This window comes from Coregonus clupeaformis, chromosome 13 (genome assembly GCF_020615455.1).
Source record: "Coregonus clupeaformis isolate EN_2021a chromosome 13, ASM2061545v1, whole genome shotgun sequence".
NCBI lineage: Eukaryota > Metazoa > Chordata > Actinopteri > Salmoniformes > Salmonidae > Coregonus > Coregonus clupeaformis.
The window spans coordinates 47,090,012-47,104,118 of NC_059204.1; the positions used below are offsets into that span (position 1 = coordinate 47,090,012).

The following is a 14,107-nucleotide window of genomic DNA, read 5'->3' on the forward strand; positions in this document are numbered from 1 at the left end:
CTCTCTCTCTCTCTTAGTGGCAGTGAATATCTGTTGTTCATCCATACTGAATTGCCATGTCTTTTATTTTGTTCTACGGGTGATAAGCGTTGGAATTGAGCTGTTACTTTAATCTCCATAGTTTTCTATTTTGGAATCAAAACAGAATGTCTCACCTTGTGCTCAAACCCTGACTCTGTTGGTCTGTAGTCGAGGTAATTTTGTTCTCAGTGTCTCCTCCCAAATAGTGTAGGTAGCTAAGGTTACAATGGTTGTGTTTTGGAGTGTTAGTACAGTAAATAAATGGATGGAGAGAACAAGAGGAAAGAGTAGAAAATGTCTGATGGGTAAGGTAGAGTTTGAAAGGGATGAAACAAAAGAAGTGGTGTAGGGAGTCAGGAAGCGGGAGAAAAAGTCTTAGAGAGCAGTGTGAGTGAGGGGTGGTAGGGAGGCGGGATCATCCATCAATGTGATACCTGCTTGCAGGTGATGGATGGATAGATGGCTGTGCAAACTCAATAATGCTCACTCTCTCAGGTTATTCACAGATCAGCGAGCAGCACTGCTAATAAAGTGATGAAATGCTTTTGTGTCCTTGCCTGGATTATTCCTCAAGTTTTGACAGGGAAGACTCTTTTTAATTTCTAAATAACCTTTGGCACTTTGACTGCAGTAGTCAGTCTTCTGCCTCTGTCCCTCGCACCGTTCTATGGCGCATGACCGCGGTGGGGTGGGGTGGTAGACCTCCATTCATTTAACCTGAAAAAGAATTTGGCCGTGACACGCTTTGATTTGCATGCCGTATTGCCACGCTCCAATCAGACAGCAGTCAGAATGAAACAGATTGAGAGGATGGGGAAATGCATTAATTAGTGCAGATGATTGTCTGTGGAACGTTCAGTCACAGATCATATTTCCTCTCATCTTTTTTTTTTCTACTCATGGAGCAATAAACATCTAATTTATTCGGATCCAACAGGATTTAATTTTGTGCAGAAGGCCTCGCCAGGCGGCATGGCGCTTTGTTTTCTTTTAATTATTGGCCAACCATTAGCCCCCCACTCTGCCTCCCAGCTCCCCAGATTACAGCAGAATTTTCCAGCAATGATCTTGACAGGTAAGTGCTCTGTGTACGCACCGTCATTTTGTTTGTTTAGCGTGTCCTGGACATTGAGGATTTATTGTCCACATCTGTGACTGCCGGCAAAACCTTCTGAAAGCCATCTGAAATCCTCCCAGGACCCTTTAAAACCTCCCACCCTTTTCTCCTGCTTGGCCGTGCTAGAAGAATGCATGCATCTACAGAACCTGCAGCTTCTCTTCCACCGGGCCTTCTAAGGGTTGAGTCGGGGCTTAGTTCAACACTGGAACATCTACAGAGTTTCAGGAGACCCAAAGTGAGCTTAAAGCACATGGGATTGCTAAGAAGTGCTCCTCAATACACCCACTCACTCATACACTTTAGATTTATCTCTGAACTGTAAAGGAACTGAATGGATCATTTCTAGTGTTTCTCCCGTCTGAGGATGAGGTATGCACAACACTTGCTGGCCCTACAGGTTTGTCAAAGGTTGGGAGAAACATCCCAGACGTCACTGTCATCACTGAAAGATGAGAAGTCTAGCAAACACTGCAGCATTCAAGACCTGGAGGTGGACACGTCCAGAGTAAACTTCTAAATACAATCTCTGCCATCATCTAAGGCATGGGATTGAGTTGTCAGGAAAATTAGGACTGCCACCCTTTAAGGCTGTTCTATTTATTTCTGCCTTGCTTGAGATGCTGCCGCTAGAGCCTCAAGCTTATTTTTGCTTCTTGTTACATTACCTTTTAATTACAGAAATAACTAGTTGGAGGCAGTTGTTTTGTATAAGAGGGGAGAGGAGGGTTGTCGAAGATTTATTTTGGATGTGACCTTCTCCACACTAGCTGCAGCTGTAATCAGTGGAATTAATAGCATAATCAAATTATACACAAACTCATAAATCATTGCCGAGCGCACTGTCACGGAGTTCGGCTATTAATGGCCCCTATTGTTTTGCCACCGTATTAAAAAATCACGTCCCCTGATTCCCGCCTTGATAGGAACTGAAATGCCATTTAGAGGCTATAAAGACCGGGGGCTCAGAGGGGTCCCAGATTTTCACAACTGTTAATTTAGCAGCGATGCAGAGTGATGTCGCAGGAGCCAAAGGGGGGCGAGTCAGGGCCGGCCGCGCTCCAGCGGCGCCTTTTCAGCCGGGGGATGGCATCATTGGGACAGACAGAGGCTAGTTAATTAGAGTAATATCAGCTTAAACGTCTGTCAGTTAGGGTTAATGACATCAAAAGGGGTTCCCTGGCGTCTGAATGGGGTTCTGTAGAGGGCATGCGATGGGCCTGGATGATTGCCTGTGAGTTTTTTTTCACATTTTCTTTATCCTCTTGATGCTTTATTAAGATGCCATGTCTGGTAATTCATCTATGGGGCAGGTACAAATCTTTTTAGGAGCACCGGTGGTGGTAGTCTGTGAGGTAGGCATGACTTGGTCCCTTCACTCCATTCCTCCCTCTGTTTCTCTAGACCTGCTCTCCCCAGTCCCTCACAGCTGGCAGCGCTCCCTTAAACCCCAGCCATCTCTATCCGTTATTCCCAGTGTGTTGAAAGAGCCAGTGCCAGGCTCATAGACCTGTGCTGTCCGTATGCAGCTGTGTCTGAGCGCACATTAACCTGGCCAAAGCACACAGTCTGCACTGTGTTCGCCACTGTTTTACTTAAAGGTAATTAAACCCAAGTATACTTGGTTTAAAGCAAGGATCATCCACAGTTTTTATAGTGATTGTAACCACATTAAGTCGTATGAGGGGATTTGAAAAAAGTAACATTTATTTGTCAAATAGACATTTTGGAATACTTTATAGTGTATTGCAGTGAATATCTGTATGTTTGTCTTCACTGACTGGCCACTGTCTTAAAGGACTTGTCTCTTTGTGTATTTTTCTCAGGATGTGTGCTGTGTTTGGAGGGATCTACTGTCTTCGCCACTCAGTTCAGTGTCTGGTTCTGGACAAGGAGTCCGGCAAGTGAGTATTCCATCGCCAATCCACCACAACACATACACACGCCAGTCCCCCCCCTCCCCTCCCCCCCTCCACAATAAAGAAGTGTGAGAACAAAAAAAGTGTGAGAACAAAGCAGTAAAAGAGAGATGGATTTGTGTTCAGGGCTGAGATAACAAAAAGCTGCCCTGTTCTCTTCAAGCCCCTTTGTTCCTGCCCTCCAATCAGGGAGAAACCTCGATTAGAAGTAATTTGTGTATGTGGTCCTCCAAAACAAGGAAAGAAGAGGGGGTCCGGAATATAGATACAAAATTAATTCTCTGGGAGACGGGAGAACCAACTCCCCCCCACCCACCTGAAGCAGCCAAGCTCGGAAGACAAATCACAGGCCCTGCCACTTGGGCTGGCGATGAGTGATGCTGGTTTTTCCTCGTGGCCTTACCTCCACTAATTGATTTTCATCTGAAGACAAAAAAGCCCTCTGTTACTGCCTCTTAAAAAATGAGAGTTCATCTCCAGTCTCCCTTGATTAATCTGCGCTGATAATGTGCGTCAGGCCATACTAGAAAGCTCTTTAATGAGTTTCAAAGGTAGATTGTTGTCATAAACTAGGTTAGATTAGTTTTTTTTTGGAGGGCTCGATATTGAGATTCTTTCATCTTGGTGGTGGGTGACCCTGGGGGCCAGGAATCTTGTGGTGGAGCAGTGTAGTGAGGAGTAATACTGGATGCTCTCTCTCTCTCTCTAATACTCGGCCCAAAGACTAAAACTCCCAGCCCCTGTCTCTACAGCCGGTCTCTGATGTTGGCCATTGGGGAAATACTGCCTTCTGGGACCTCAGACTGGAAAGTGCAGTTCCTTTGATAATGTGTCCCTCTTTGTGCAAAATGCTAATGGTACTCAAGACTTTGGTTACGGCTCTCTTTTTCATTTAACGTATCCACATGCAGCCGGTTGGGATTTCCTAGAGTGCTCACGGTTCAGGTTTTTATCTACTTATTACCTAGTGCTCTGTGAAGCCTAATGTGCCACACACTGACTGGTCCTCTCTAATTAGAAGCACCATTTAAGACATTGATATGTGCAAAGTCAATGGCAAGCGCTAAAGCACAGACCTAAATCAGAACCAGCAGCGGTCTCTCCTAGTTTTCTGTGTGAAAGGCTTAGGGTTTAAGGTGAGGTTGGAGATGATCCAAGACCATGTCAGTCAGCACTAGAGAGAAGTCCATAAACAAGCAGTGAGGCATGGCCGAGAGGGCCGCTCTGCTCTCCACATGCACCGTACAGGTGTCCACTCGGCTCCTTTTTCAAGGCAAGCCTAATACATCATCGGTGGAAAAAAGTTTTGAGAAGGTGAAAAAACTGGCAAGGTGTCTGCCAGGCTGAACAATGATTTTAATTTCCCTGGCGTCATAAATTACCTCCGTATGTCTCCTCTTATTACGTACATAAAGCTGAAAAGGGTAGAGGGAGATTAATAATGCAGCACCAGCAGTGGATTATGTGACCTAACATCCCAGCTGCCACTCCTCTGTCCTGTCCCGGACCTGCTCCTCTATACTATTACAGCAGTCACCTGCACCGCCTGTCTGTCTGCCTGTCTGTCTATCCTGACTCAACTGACCAGCCACTTCACTCCTGTCACTATCCATCCCTTAGTCTTAATGCGCTTTGATCATAGTCACTTCCAACAGAGGAGAACTTGACTGTGACAGTAATGTACAGTAAGTCATGGGGGGAGGTAGTTTGTTTCACTTGGCCAAAGTAGAGAGTTCCTTCCAGTTGAGATGTTATTCAAAGTCATAACTATGCATGGCTGTGTGTAAGGCTGTGACCATGATTGCTATGGATAGGCCCTGCATGCTTTATGAACACTGTTTATGAACTACAGTTATGATAAATAAATCCTGCCGTGGCCTTGTGGGTAGGGGGACGGTAATCATTAGAGCTACTATTAGTGGTTAGTTCGAGGTTTATGCCCACTGACAAGCTGGACCTTACCTTTTATGTCTAGGGTCAGGTTATGTCTGCAGGCGTGTGGATGACAGAGGATATACATTAGTGTTGAAGCACATCATTTACTTTATCATCCTATTTAAGATTAAAATATTAACTTATTTATTTAGATATATAGCACTAGTGTAGGTACTTTCCAGGATGTGCAGTATTTTTGCTTAAAAACCAGCGGGTGTTCTCTCAGGGAAGTGAAGGTTGTGGCCTGTATCACGTCTCCTATATCCCATATCCCACTCCATTGGCTTAGGATTGATTTGAACTGCCAGCTCCCACTGCCAAGCCCCCTCCTAGTAAATAAATCTTCATTTACATAAACAGTCCATCCTGCAGTCAATCTCTCCTAGGTGAGGATTATTCGGAGGGGTGCGGTTTGGAGAGGGGTGGGAGCGAGCGTTTTGGAGTGCCACTTGCCTTCTCCTTTATTGTGAAAGTCCATTTCAAGGATGTCACCCCTAGCACATTAGTCTGGATAATGAGCCCTATAAAGCACATTTATAACTCTTGACATAACAAGCAGACAGATTCCCCACCGTTCCCCCTCTGTCTGAGAGGAGCAACGCAGGAAGGTCACACTGCTGCTGCCCAGGACTGGGGGCTGAGGGAGCCTCTCCTCCCCTCACCCTGCCTCTCCTAGTCTCACCTCACTCACGCTGGCTAACTCACAGATTGCACCAATCTGGCCAATGTTTTCGGTTCTGTTTTGTGCTGGGCATTGTTTGGTCAAAAAATGAGAACGCATTCAACTCTGGCTTTTCTTACAAAGATTAATGAATCAGCCCAGGCCATTTGTATTTGTTTCGACGGTGGTGCATTGAGAAGCTGCCAAAACAATCCTTCGCTTTTGTGCTGGACTATAGGCTGTAATGCCTACTGTTTTCCCTTTCTTGACAAAGGGCATTAATTAATGCCATCTCATGAAGCATACAGCTCAGGTCGGTAAAGTTGTTTGGTATAACATTGATGTGTTTATTTTTGTGTTGGCCCAAAAAAATTATGCCGTGGCCGCAGATCCAACTAAAGGTCCCTTCTGGTCATGTGTTTATCTGTTTATTCTCTGCTTACCCACAGGCTCTGCTCTACTCGTAGAGAACAGCCTACTGTGGCGAATGGTGCTTGTTCAATAAAGTTAGATCAAAGCTGAATCAATGTCTGCAAGATCACATAATTATAGTATTCTACATAAGAGAACTGAATATAATAGCATAGTATAACGTTACTGTAATACAAAAACACCACAATGTTTCTTTAATGTGGCCAAAACTCAACAGTGTGCACCACTACGCAAAATACACAGGTACAGTGCCTTGCAAAAGTATTCATCCCCTTTGGTGTTTTTCCTATTTTGTTGCATTACAACCTGTAATTTAAATGGTTTTTATTTGGATTTCATGTAATGGACATACACAAAATAGTCCAAATTGGTGAAGTGAAATGTAAAAAATAACTTGTTTCAAAAAAGTATAAAAAGTAAATAATGGAAAAGTGGTGCGTGCATATGTATTCACCCCCTTTGCTATGAAGCCCCTAAATAAGATCTGGTGCAACCAATTACCTTCAGAAGTCACATAATTAGTTAAATAAAGTCCACCTGTGTGCAATCTAAGTGTCACATGATCTGTCACATGATCTCAGTGTGTATATATACACCTGTTCTGAAAGGCCCCAGAGTCTGCAACACCACTAAGCAAGGTGCACCACCAAGCAAGCGGCACCATGAAGACTAAGGAGCTCTCCAAACAGGTCAGGAACAAAGTTGTGGAGAAGTACAGATCAGGGTTGGGTTATAAAAAAAATATCCGAAACTTTGAACATCCCACGGAGCACCACAACAAACCTGCCAAGAGAGGGCCGCCCACCAAAACTCACGGACCAGGCAAGGAGGGCATTAATCAGAGAGGCAACAAAGAGACCAAAGATGACCCTGAAGGAGCTGCAAAGCACAGGATCTGTCCATAGGACCACTTTTAAGCCGTACACCACAGAGCTGGGCTTTACAGAAGAGTGGCCAGAAAAAAGCCATTGCTTAAAGAAAAAAATAAGCAAACACGTTTGGTGTTTGCCAAAAGCCATGTGGGAGACTCCCCAAACATATGGAAGAAGGTACTCTGTTCAGATGAGACTAAAATTGAGCGTTTAGGCCATCAAGGAAAACGCTATGTCTGGTGCAGACCCAACACCTCTCATCACCCCGAGAACACCAGGATGGTGGTGGCAGCATCATGCTGTGGGGATGTTTTTCATCGGCAGGGACTGGGAAACTGGTCAGAATTAAAGGAATGATGGATGGCGCTAAATACAGGAAAGTTCTTGAGGGAAACAAGTTTCAGTCTTCCAGAGATTTGAGACTGGGACGGAGGTTCACCTTCCAGCAGGACAATGACCCTAAGCATACTGCTAAAGCAACACTCGAGTGGTTTAAGGGGAAACATTTAAATGTCTTGGAATGGCCTAGTCAAAGCCCAGACCTCAATCCAATTGAGAATCTGTGGTACGACTTAAAGATTGCTTTACACCAGCGGAACCCATCCAACTTGAAGGACCTGGAGCAGTTTTGCCTTGAGGAATGGCCAAGAATCCCAGTGGCTAGATGTGCCAAGCTTATCGAAACATACCCCAAGAGACTTGCAGCTGTAATTGCTGCAAAAGGTGGCTCTACAAAGTATTGACTTTGGGGGTGGTGAATAGTTATGCACGATCAAGTGTTCTGTTTCTTTGTTTTATTTCTTGTTTGTTTCACAAAAACAATTATTTTGCATCATTGGAAGATAAGTGTTTCCAATGACATCATCAACCAATTAGCAGGCAATGCCTACTAATAATTGGTTAAATTCATGACGCACACCGATGATATCATTGGTGTTTCCATCTTTTTTCCCACAAAACATAGAAACGTGTCATTTTCACATATGTTGATGTTGTGGAGCTGGAGATGTCCCTTTAACACCATATGCTAAAACATGTGCTCACTGTACATCGTTCAAAACAACACTGTCCATCATTCAAAACAGCAATGCAGATGCTGCATGCACGTTTCACCGGTAAAACTTGAAGAATTATCATTCATGATTGACCGTGAGATATGTGAAGGGAAGGAAACCAAAGAAATGTGTGTTTTAATGTATAGGTAAAGAAACGCATGCACAGAACTTGATCCGAACTGGTGCAGAAGCTTTTGGCCCGTTAGTCCAAGGAAAAAAAGGTTAGGGAAAAGTCCGATCCGCAGCAACTCAATGTATGCAAATCAAAACCGCATCCGCAGACTAAAGCAACATATTTTCACGAGACCTATTTTAAAGTAACTGTCCAGTGAAAATCTCAATTTTAAAAGGTAATATTCAGTTAACTCAGAACCAAATAATGTTGTTGACTCATCCTATATTTGTATTTGTTGCCAAAGCATAAATTGGAGACAAAACAAACTTGTATCTCAAACAGACCGTTATGTCATACTCCTGAGGAGGACCAGTATACGCCCACACCATTCTGTTGTTGGGGTACGCCCACACTAGTGATCCGCGGGTTGACTCATAGCCGTAGTCCCCGCTGTTATATCCGTGGGGCGGGTTTAGGGTCATGAAATATTGTTTGGATGAAGGGTTGAATAAAGAGAAAACAATGGATTAAAAAACTAGAATGTATAGTTCTAGTGTATTTCATATCTATGGGCTACATTGAGGTTTTTTTTAGCCTAAGCTTTAGGGCCTAACTGTATGCGTGCCAAATACACGCCAATCACCAAATGCTTTTGGGAACTTGGGCAGAACAAGTTAACGTCGACCCACTGAGGCAAATGGGACAAAAAAGGGACCTGTACATTTTCTATATTTGCGGGTTAGAATCGGGTGCAAGCCTCAGCTTTTCACTCGCATACACTGAGCGTACAAAACATTAGGAACACCTTCCTAATATTGAGTTGCACCCCCTTTTTGCCATCAGAACAGCCTCAATTTGATGGCCCATGTTGACTCCAATGCATCCCACAGTTGTGTCAAGTTGGCTGGATGTCCTTTGGGTGGTGGACCATTCTTGATACACACGGGAAACTGTTGAGCATGAAAAACTCAGCAGCGTTGCAGTTCTTGACACACTCAAACCATTGCGCCTGGCACCTACTACCATACCCCGTTTAAAGGCACTTCAATATTTTGTCTTGCCCATTCACCCTCTGAATGACACAGATACACAATCCATGTCTCAATTGTCTCAAGGCTTAAAAATCCTTCTTTATCCTGTCTTCTCCCCTTCATCTATACTGATTGAAGTGAATTTTACAAGTGACATCAATAAGGGATCATAACTTTCACCTGGTCAGTCTATCATGGAAAGAGTTTGTACACTCCGTGTATAGTAGGGTGGTTGTGGATGGGTTATTAGCAGGTGCGGGTGATATACTTAATGAAAAAATTAATTAATTAATTTTGAAAATGTAAAACTATTTCACTCATATTGTAATTAATTATAGGTCATATTTCATAAAAATCTGGAAACACTGGACAGGTACTTTAATCTGTTTTTTTCCTTGTTCAAGGTGCAAAGCTGTGATTGACACTCATGGTCAGAGAATCAGCTGCAGTCACTTTGTGGTGGAGGATGGCTACATCGGGGCAGACCAGAGGAAGAACACAGATTCCAGGTGAGAGTGGCTCCCAGTACTCCTCCTCAGCACCTTCTCTACATAGCCACTGATACTGGTCTCACTGACAGTTTCAGGCGGCACATTAATTTAGTGAGAACATAGAGGTGACATTTCTCGTGGAGTCAACTTGGGAGGAGGGTCTCAGTGCCGATAAGGGGGATCTTTCCTCAGGTCTTTGTGTGGTAGGACAGTTTCAGTGGTGTCATGGTGAAAGGGCTGATTTATCCCAGACACACTCCACAGACCTGGCTGCAGGTGACTGGGCTCTGCTCTGCTTTGCTCTACTTGCCACAACGCTGCCTGCCTGCCTGCCTGCCTGCCTGCCTGCCTGCCTGCCTGCCTGCCTGCCTGCCTGCCTCTGTCAATGGACACCTTGACATTTACACCACTGACCCCAATTAGAGCATGACTAATGCTCTTAAAGACAGCAGCGCAGAATGACTGGCCTGGCCGGCCAGAACCAACCCAGTAGCATGGCCCAGACTGGACTGTCTCACAGCCAAAATCTACCGCAACAAAAAAAGTGAGAAAGGAAAACAGTGCAGTGGTAATCGAATAATATTGGTGCTGCTGTTTTTTCTCTTTCTTTACTGTTCCCCCCCCCCCCTCTCTCTCTTTCATCCATCCTCTCTCTTTTCACAGGCAGATATCCAGAGCGGTTCTCATCACAGACCGGTCAATTCTGCCGTCAGATTCTGAACAGCAGGTAGTACAGTGTTCTTCTCCATATGGCTCATCCCCTATTCTGTGTCCCATACAAAGAGATGTTTTGACATATTCAAAGGGAACACACATTTCCCCCTTACAAGCACAATATACATTTAAATGCTATTCAGATATCCAGTGTGGCTTAGCGGTATTCCTGCCGAGCCTGCACTTTTGCTAGTCATTGTTTTGCACTACATTGTATTTTATGCCCTCTATCACATTTGTATAGATTCTTGGTCCGCGTCCAAGTTCTCAGCAAAGAAACAACAAAACATCAAAGCTAATTTGGGAGATTATTACAATAGTTCTGACGTGCAGCTGTCTACCATTAAGATCTCCAAATAAATTGCGAAAAAAGTAACCAGTTCAATGAAAGCCCCCTAATGCTGTTTGTTGTGACTGGTTGGGAATTTGATAAAATAATCCTACCGGCTGGAGAATGGGAATTGACATGCTAGCATTAGGTACGCTAATTTGAGTGCCAGTCTTCAATATGGATATGAAAAACATGGAATAATGGCAGAGAACATGCTGAATGAAATCTGATAAATCCAATTCCCTAATGTGCCTGCATGAAGAGAATATATCCATTGAATTTTCATCCCTTCTTTCATGACACAAGTTATTTTTTCCCGGCTGAAATCCGGCTTCGAATATCACTCACAAAGAATAGAGGGAAAACCGTGTGTAATTTCTGTTCATTAGGTAGGAGGGAGAATATGAAATTAATTTCTGTGTCTTGACACAGTGTGGAAATGGAATATTACATGACTGTGTGACAAAACGTAATTAAATATTCAGTCTCTTTGTAATTAGCTGTTGGATGGTCCTGTTGAATGACAGTGTGGACCCAGGCAGATACAAGGGGAGATTGGCCCTGGCTCTCTCTGTCCCCTGCTTTCCCCCTCATGGGAGACACTCACTTTCCTTCCTTAAATTTGTCCACTTGATTAAAAAGGAGTGATTTCACTTCTGCTCCAGCCAGAAGAACATTATAAAAAATATCCAGGGGATTCATATAAAAGGATTACAGGGATCCCATTACTTAAATCCGCAGTTTGGTAATAGGCTTTAGGATTGTCTTGCACACTTCATTAGGGCTATGTGTGTGAGTGCCTTACGGAAGTACTGCACTTTGTGTGGTTCAACTCTCTGCCTGCCTGTCTGTCTGTCTAACTACCTGTCTGTCTCTGTCTCTATGCACTGTAGATCTCCCTGGTCACTGTGCCTCCCGTGGAGCCTGGTGGTCCAGTGGTCCGTATCATAGAGCTCTGCCCTTCCACCATGACCTGCATGCCAGACACCTGTGAGTCCAGCTGCACCCACCCACTCACCCACCCACCCACTCACCCACCCACTGCCCGGGACAGGGGATAAGGGGGAGGGGGGAAGTCGTATTAGGCAGAGCCATCTACATAGAGGGCCGTTGTTTTAGAAAGGTAATTCCATGATGCTTAGAGAAGGCAGTTGTTCTGGCGGACTAGGTGACATCAGGGTTGTAAGGTAGACTAGAATTAATGGAGGAAATGAGACCGAAAACCAAGATTGAGGGAAGTGGGGTGAGTGAATGATAGTGTCTCTGAACGTTCCATCTCCTGTGTGTGTATAAGGCTTTGGGTCAAACTGCTGCTGCTTACTGGGTCACTGAATCAGTCTCTCAGACAGCTGGAAATATGACCCGGTTTTCCCTTTGAATTGTGGCTCCAGTGGCAACAATGATGATGATTCCATCGTTAACTGTAGTGTTATTTATGAGTGTTATTGTTTTTAGCAATCCTGGTATTATTTCCCAGTCAGTCATCATACTTAGATAGATGAGCAATGGAGACAGCCGCCCAGTGACCATCTCCATCTCTGTGGGGGGGAGGGGGGGTGAGAGAGAGGAGTGATCAGTGGAAGTCCACTCCCTCAGTCTGGGAATTGAGTCTGGAATGATGGAATTGTGAAGTGGAGCCATTGCTCCTACTGTGAGTGTACGAGAGAGGATGGAGACGGATAGCTGTAGCGCCCCTTAAGTAATGTAGTTCTACCTGAGTGGATCAGTTGCAATCATAAGATGATGATGAGCTTGACAGGCCTGCGACACACACACACACACACGGTAAACCATTAATCTGCATTGAATGATACTTGCAGAGTTTACAGTCTACAGAATATCCATTTATACTGATGAATATGTACCAGACCAATTTGATCTGAGTGTCTTTCTCAAGGGCAACATGGCTTCCTGGGATTTGAACTAGCAACCCTATGGGAACAATGGTGTTTTGCCATTTCAAATGGAATATTGGCCACGAAATGAGCTGTCTTAACAGTAAAGTCTGGTCTCCCTGGGTAATTTAAAACTTAAAGACCTGAAGACAGCCGATATGCACCCGATTCTACATCTACCAGGTTAGTTTTCCACAGAATGAGCTTCAAGTGTCTCAGTGGACAGCCCTGCTGTCTATCCTCCCAACACTCCTGTTCCTCTTTGTTTGGGCCCTGAGCTGACAGAGAGTGGAGTGCCTCTAGAGTCCCAGTGTGAGTAGAGTGTCACATATGTCCTCTGAGCTGCATCTCCATGGACCCTCTGGCCAATGATTCACCTCTCATCCCACTGGGGAGGCCTGTATCCTCCATCCACACTCTACCCCCCCCAGCCAGCATGGCACAGTCAGGAGCTATCTGGTTCCCAGTGCTGGAGTTGCTCCCTTCGAACCCCCAAACCTGTCAACCTGAGAGAGAGAACTAAAAGGAGAAGGAGCCCTACAGTTGTCTGAGCTCTTGGGACCCTACTCTCTGGATCCCAGCACTGCCACCAATACTCCCCTGCAGTAGTGGGGCTGAATGCTTTGAAGATGCAACCACCTCTGAGGTCCAACACCATGCATCCAAAGCCCAGCTCCTTCCAACCCCATCCTCTCTGGGCACTTTTCATGAAACATTCCTTGCTATGCTGTGGAGGAGATGCTGATATGGCCTAGCTGTGCAGTGTGTTAAGAAACAGGTTGTTAGGGAACTGACTCCGGAGGGTAATTAGACAATGTTCCATCTCTTTAGGGAAGGTCCCTCTCACATGCTACAGGATAGATGGAAAATGGGCTGATGTGGACTTGGAGAACAACATCTGCTAATGAAGCAACAAGGATATTCTACTTGGCTAATAATACTGGGTTGTATGTGTGTTCTTCATCTACCTCCCTAACACAGATCTGGTGCACCTGACATGTTCCTCCTCCTCTGGCACTGCCCAAGAAGACCTGGCTCCGGTGGTGTCCAGGCTCCTCTACACACCAGCTAGTCCTGGAGCGGAACCTATAGAAGGTACACTAGGAAACTCTCACCTGACCCCTTTTTACCGTCAAATATCCATCTAACCTCTCTCCTGATTGATTTACATACCATCACACATCACTGTCACTACTCGATACAAAATAATGTGCTCAAATGTTCGAAGTACCTCATGATATCCTTTCCTAAAGAAGAAAGATCAGGCTAGTTTGTAGTTGGGTGAGAATGCACTGACATTTGTCGGGGTTGCATGGAGACATTATCAGTAATAACGATGATTGATATTGATGGCTGCGTGCCAAACTGGCGTTAGGCTGTTGTCCCATTGATTCCCATTACCTTCTGTCAGGCTCGGCTTGGTTCCTTGATAGTAAATTAGCACGACCTCGGCTGGAACCTCCTTATTACACCAAATTATAGAAATACTGTTTCAACATGTCTCTCTAGAGATGTTTT

General features: G+C 44.7%; 1 protein-coding gene across 2 annotated transcripts in view; it reads left to right on the top strand.

Moving 5' to 3' along the window:
• Nucleotides 1–14,107, top strand: part of chm (CHM Rab escort protein) — a 39,329-nt gene that overhangs the window by 20,379 nt on the left and 4,843 nt on the right. For both annotated transcript variants that reach the window (XM_041894424.2, XM_041894426.2), the window contains exons 9-13: nucleotides 2,965–3,042; nucleotides 9,563–9,667; nucleotides 10,313–10,376; nucleotides 11,588–11,684; nucleotides 13,571–13,684. In XM_041894424.2, the coding sequence (XP_041750358.1) occupies nucleotides 2,965–3,042; nucleotides 9,563–9,667; nucleotides 10,313–10,376; nucleotides 11,588–11,684; nucleotides 13,571–13,684 (458 nt within the window). The remainder of the gene's footprint in view (nucleotides 1–2,964; nucleotides 3,043–9,562; nucleotides 9,668–10,312; nucleotides 10,377–11,587; nucleotides 11,685–13,570; nucleotides 13,685–14,107) is intronic.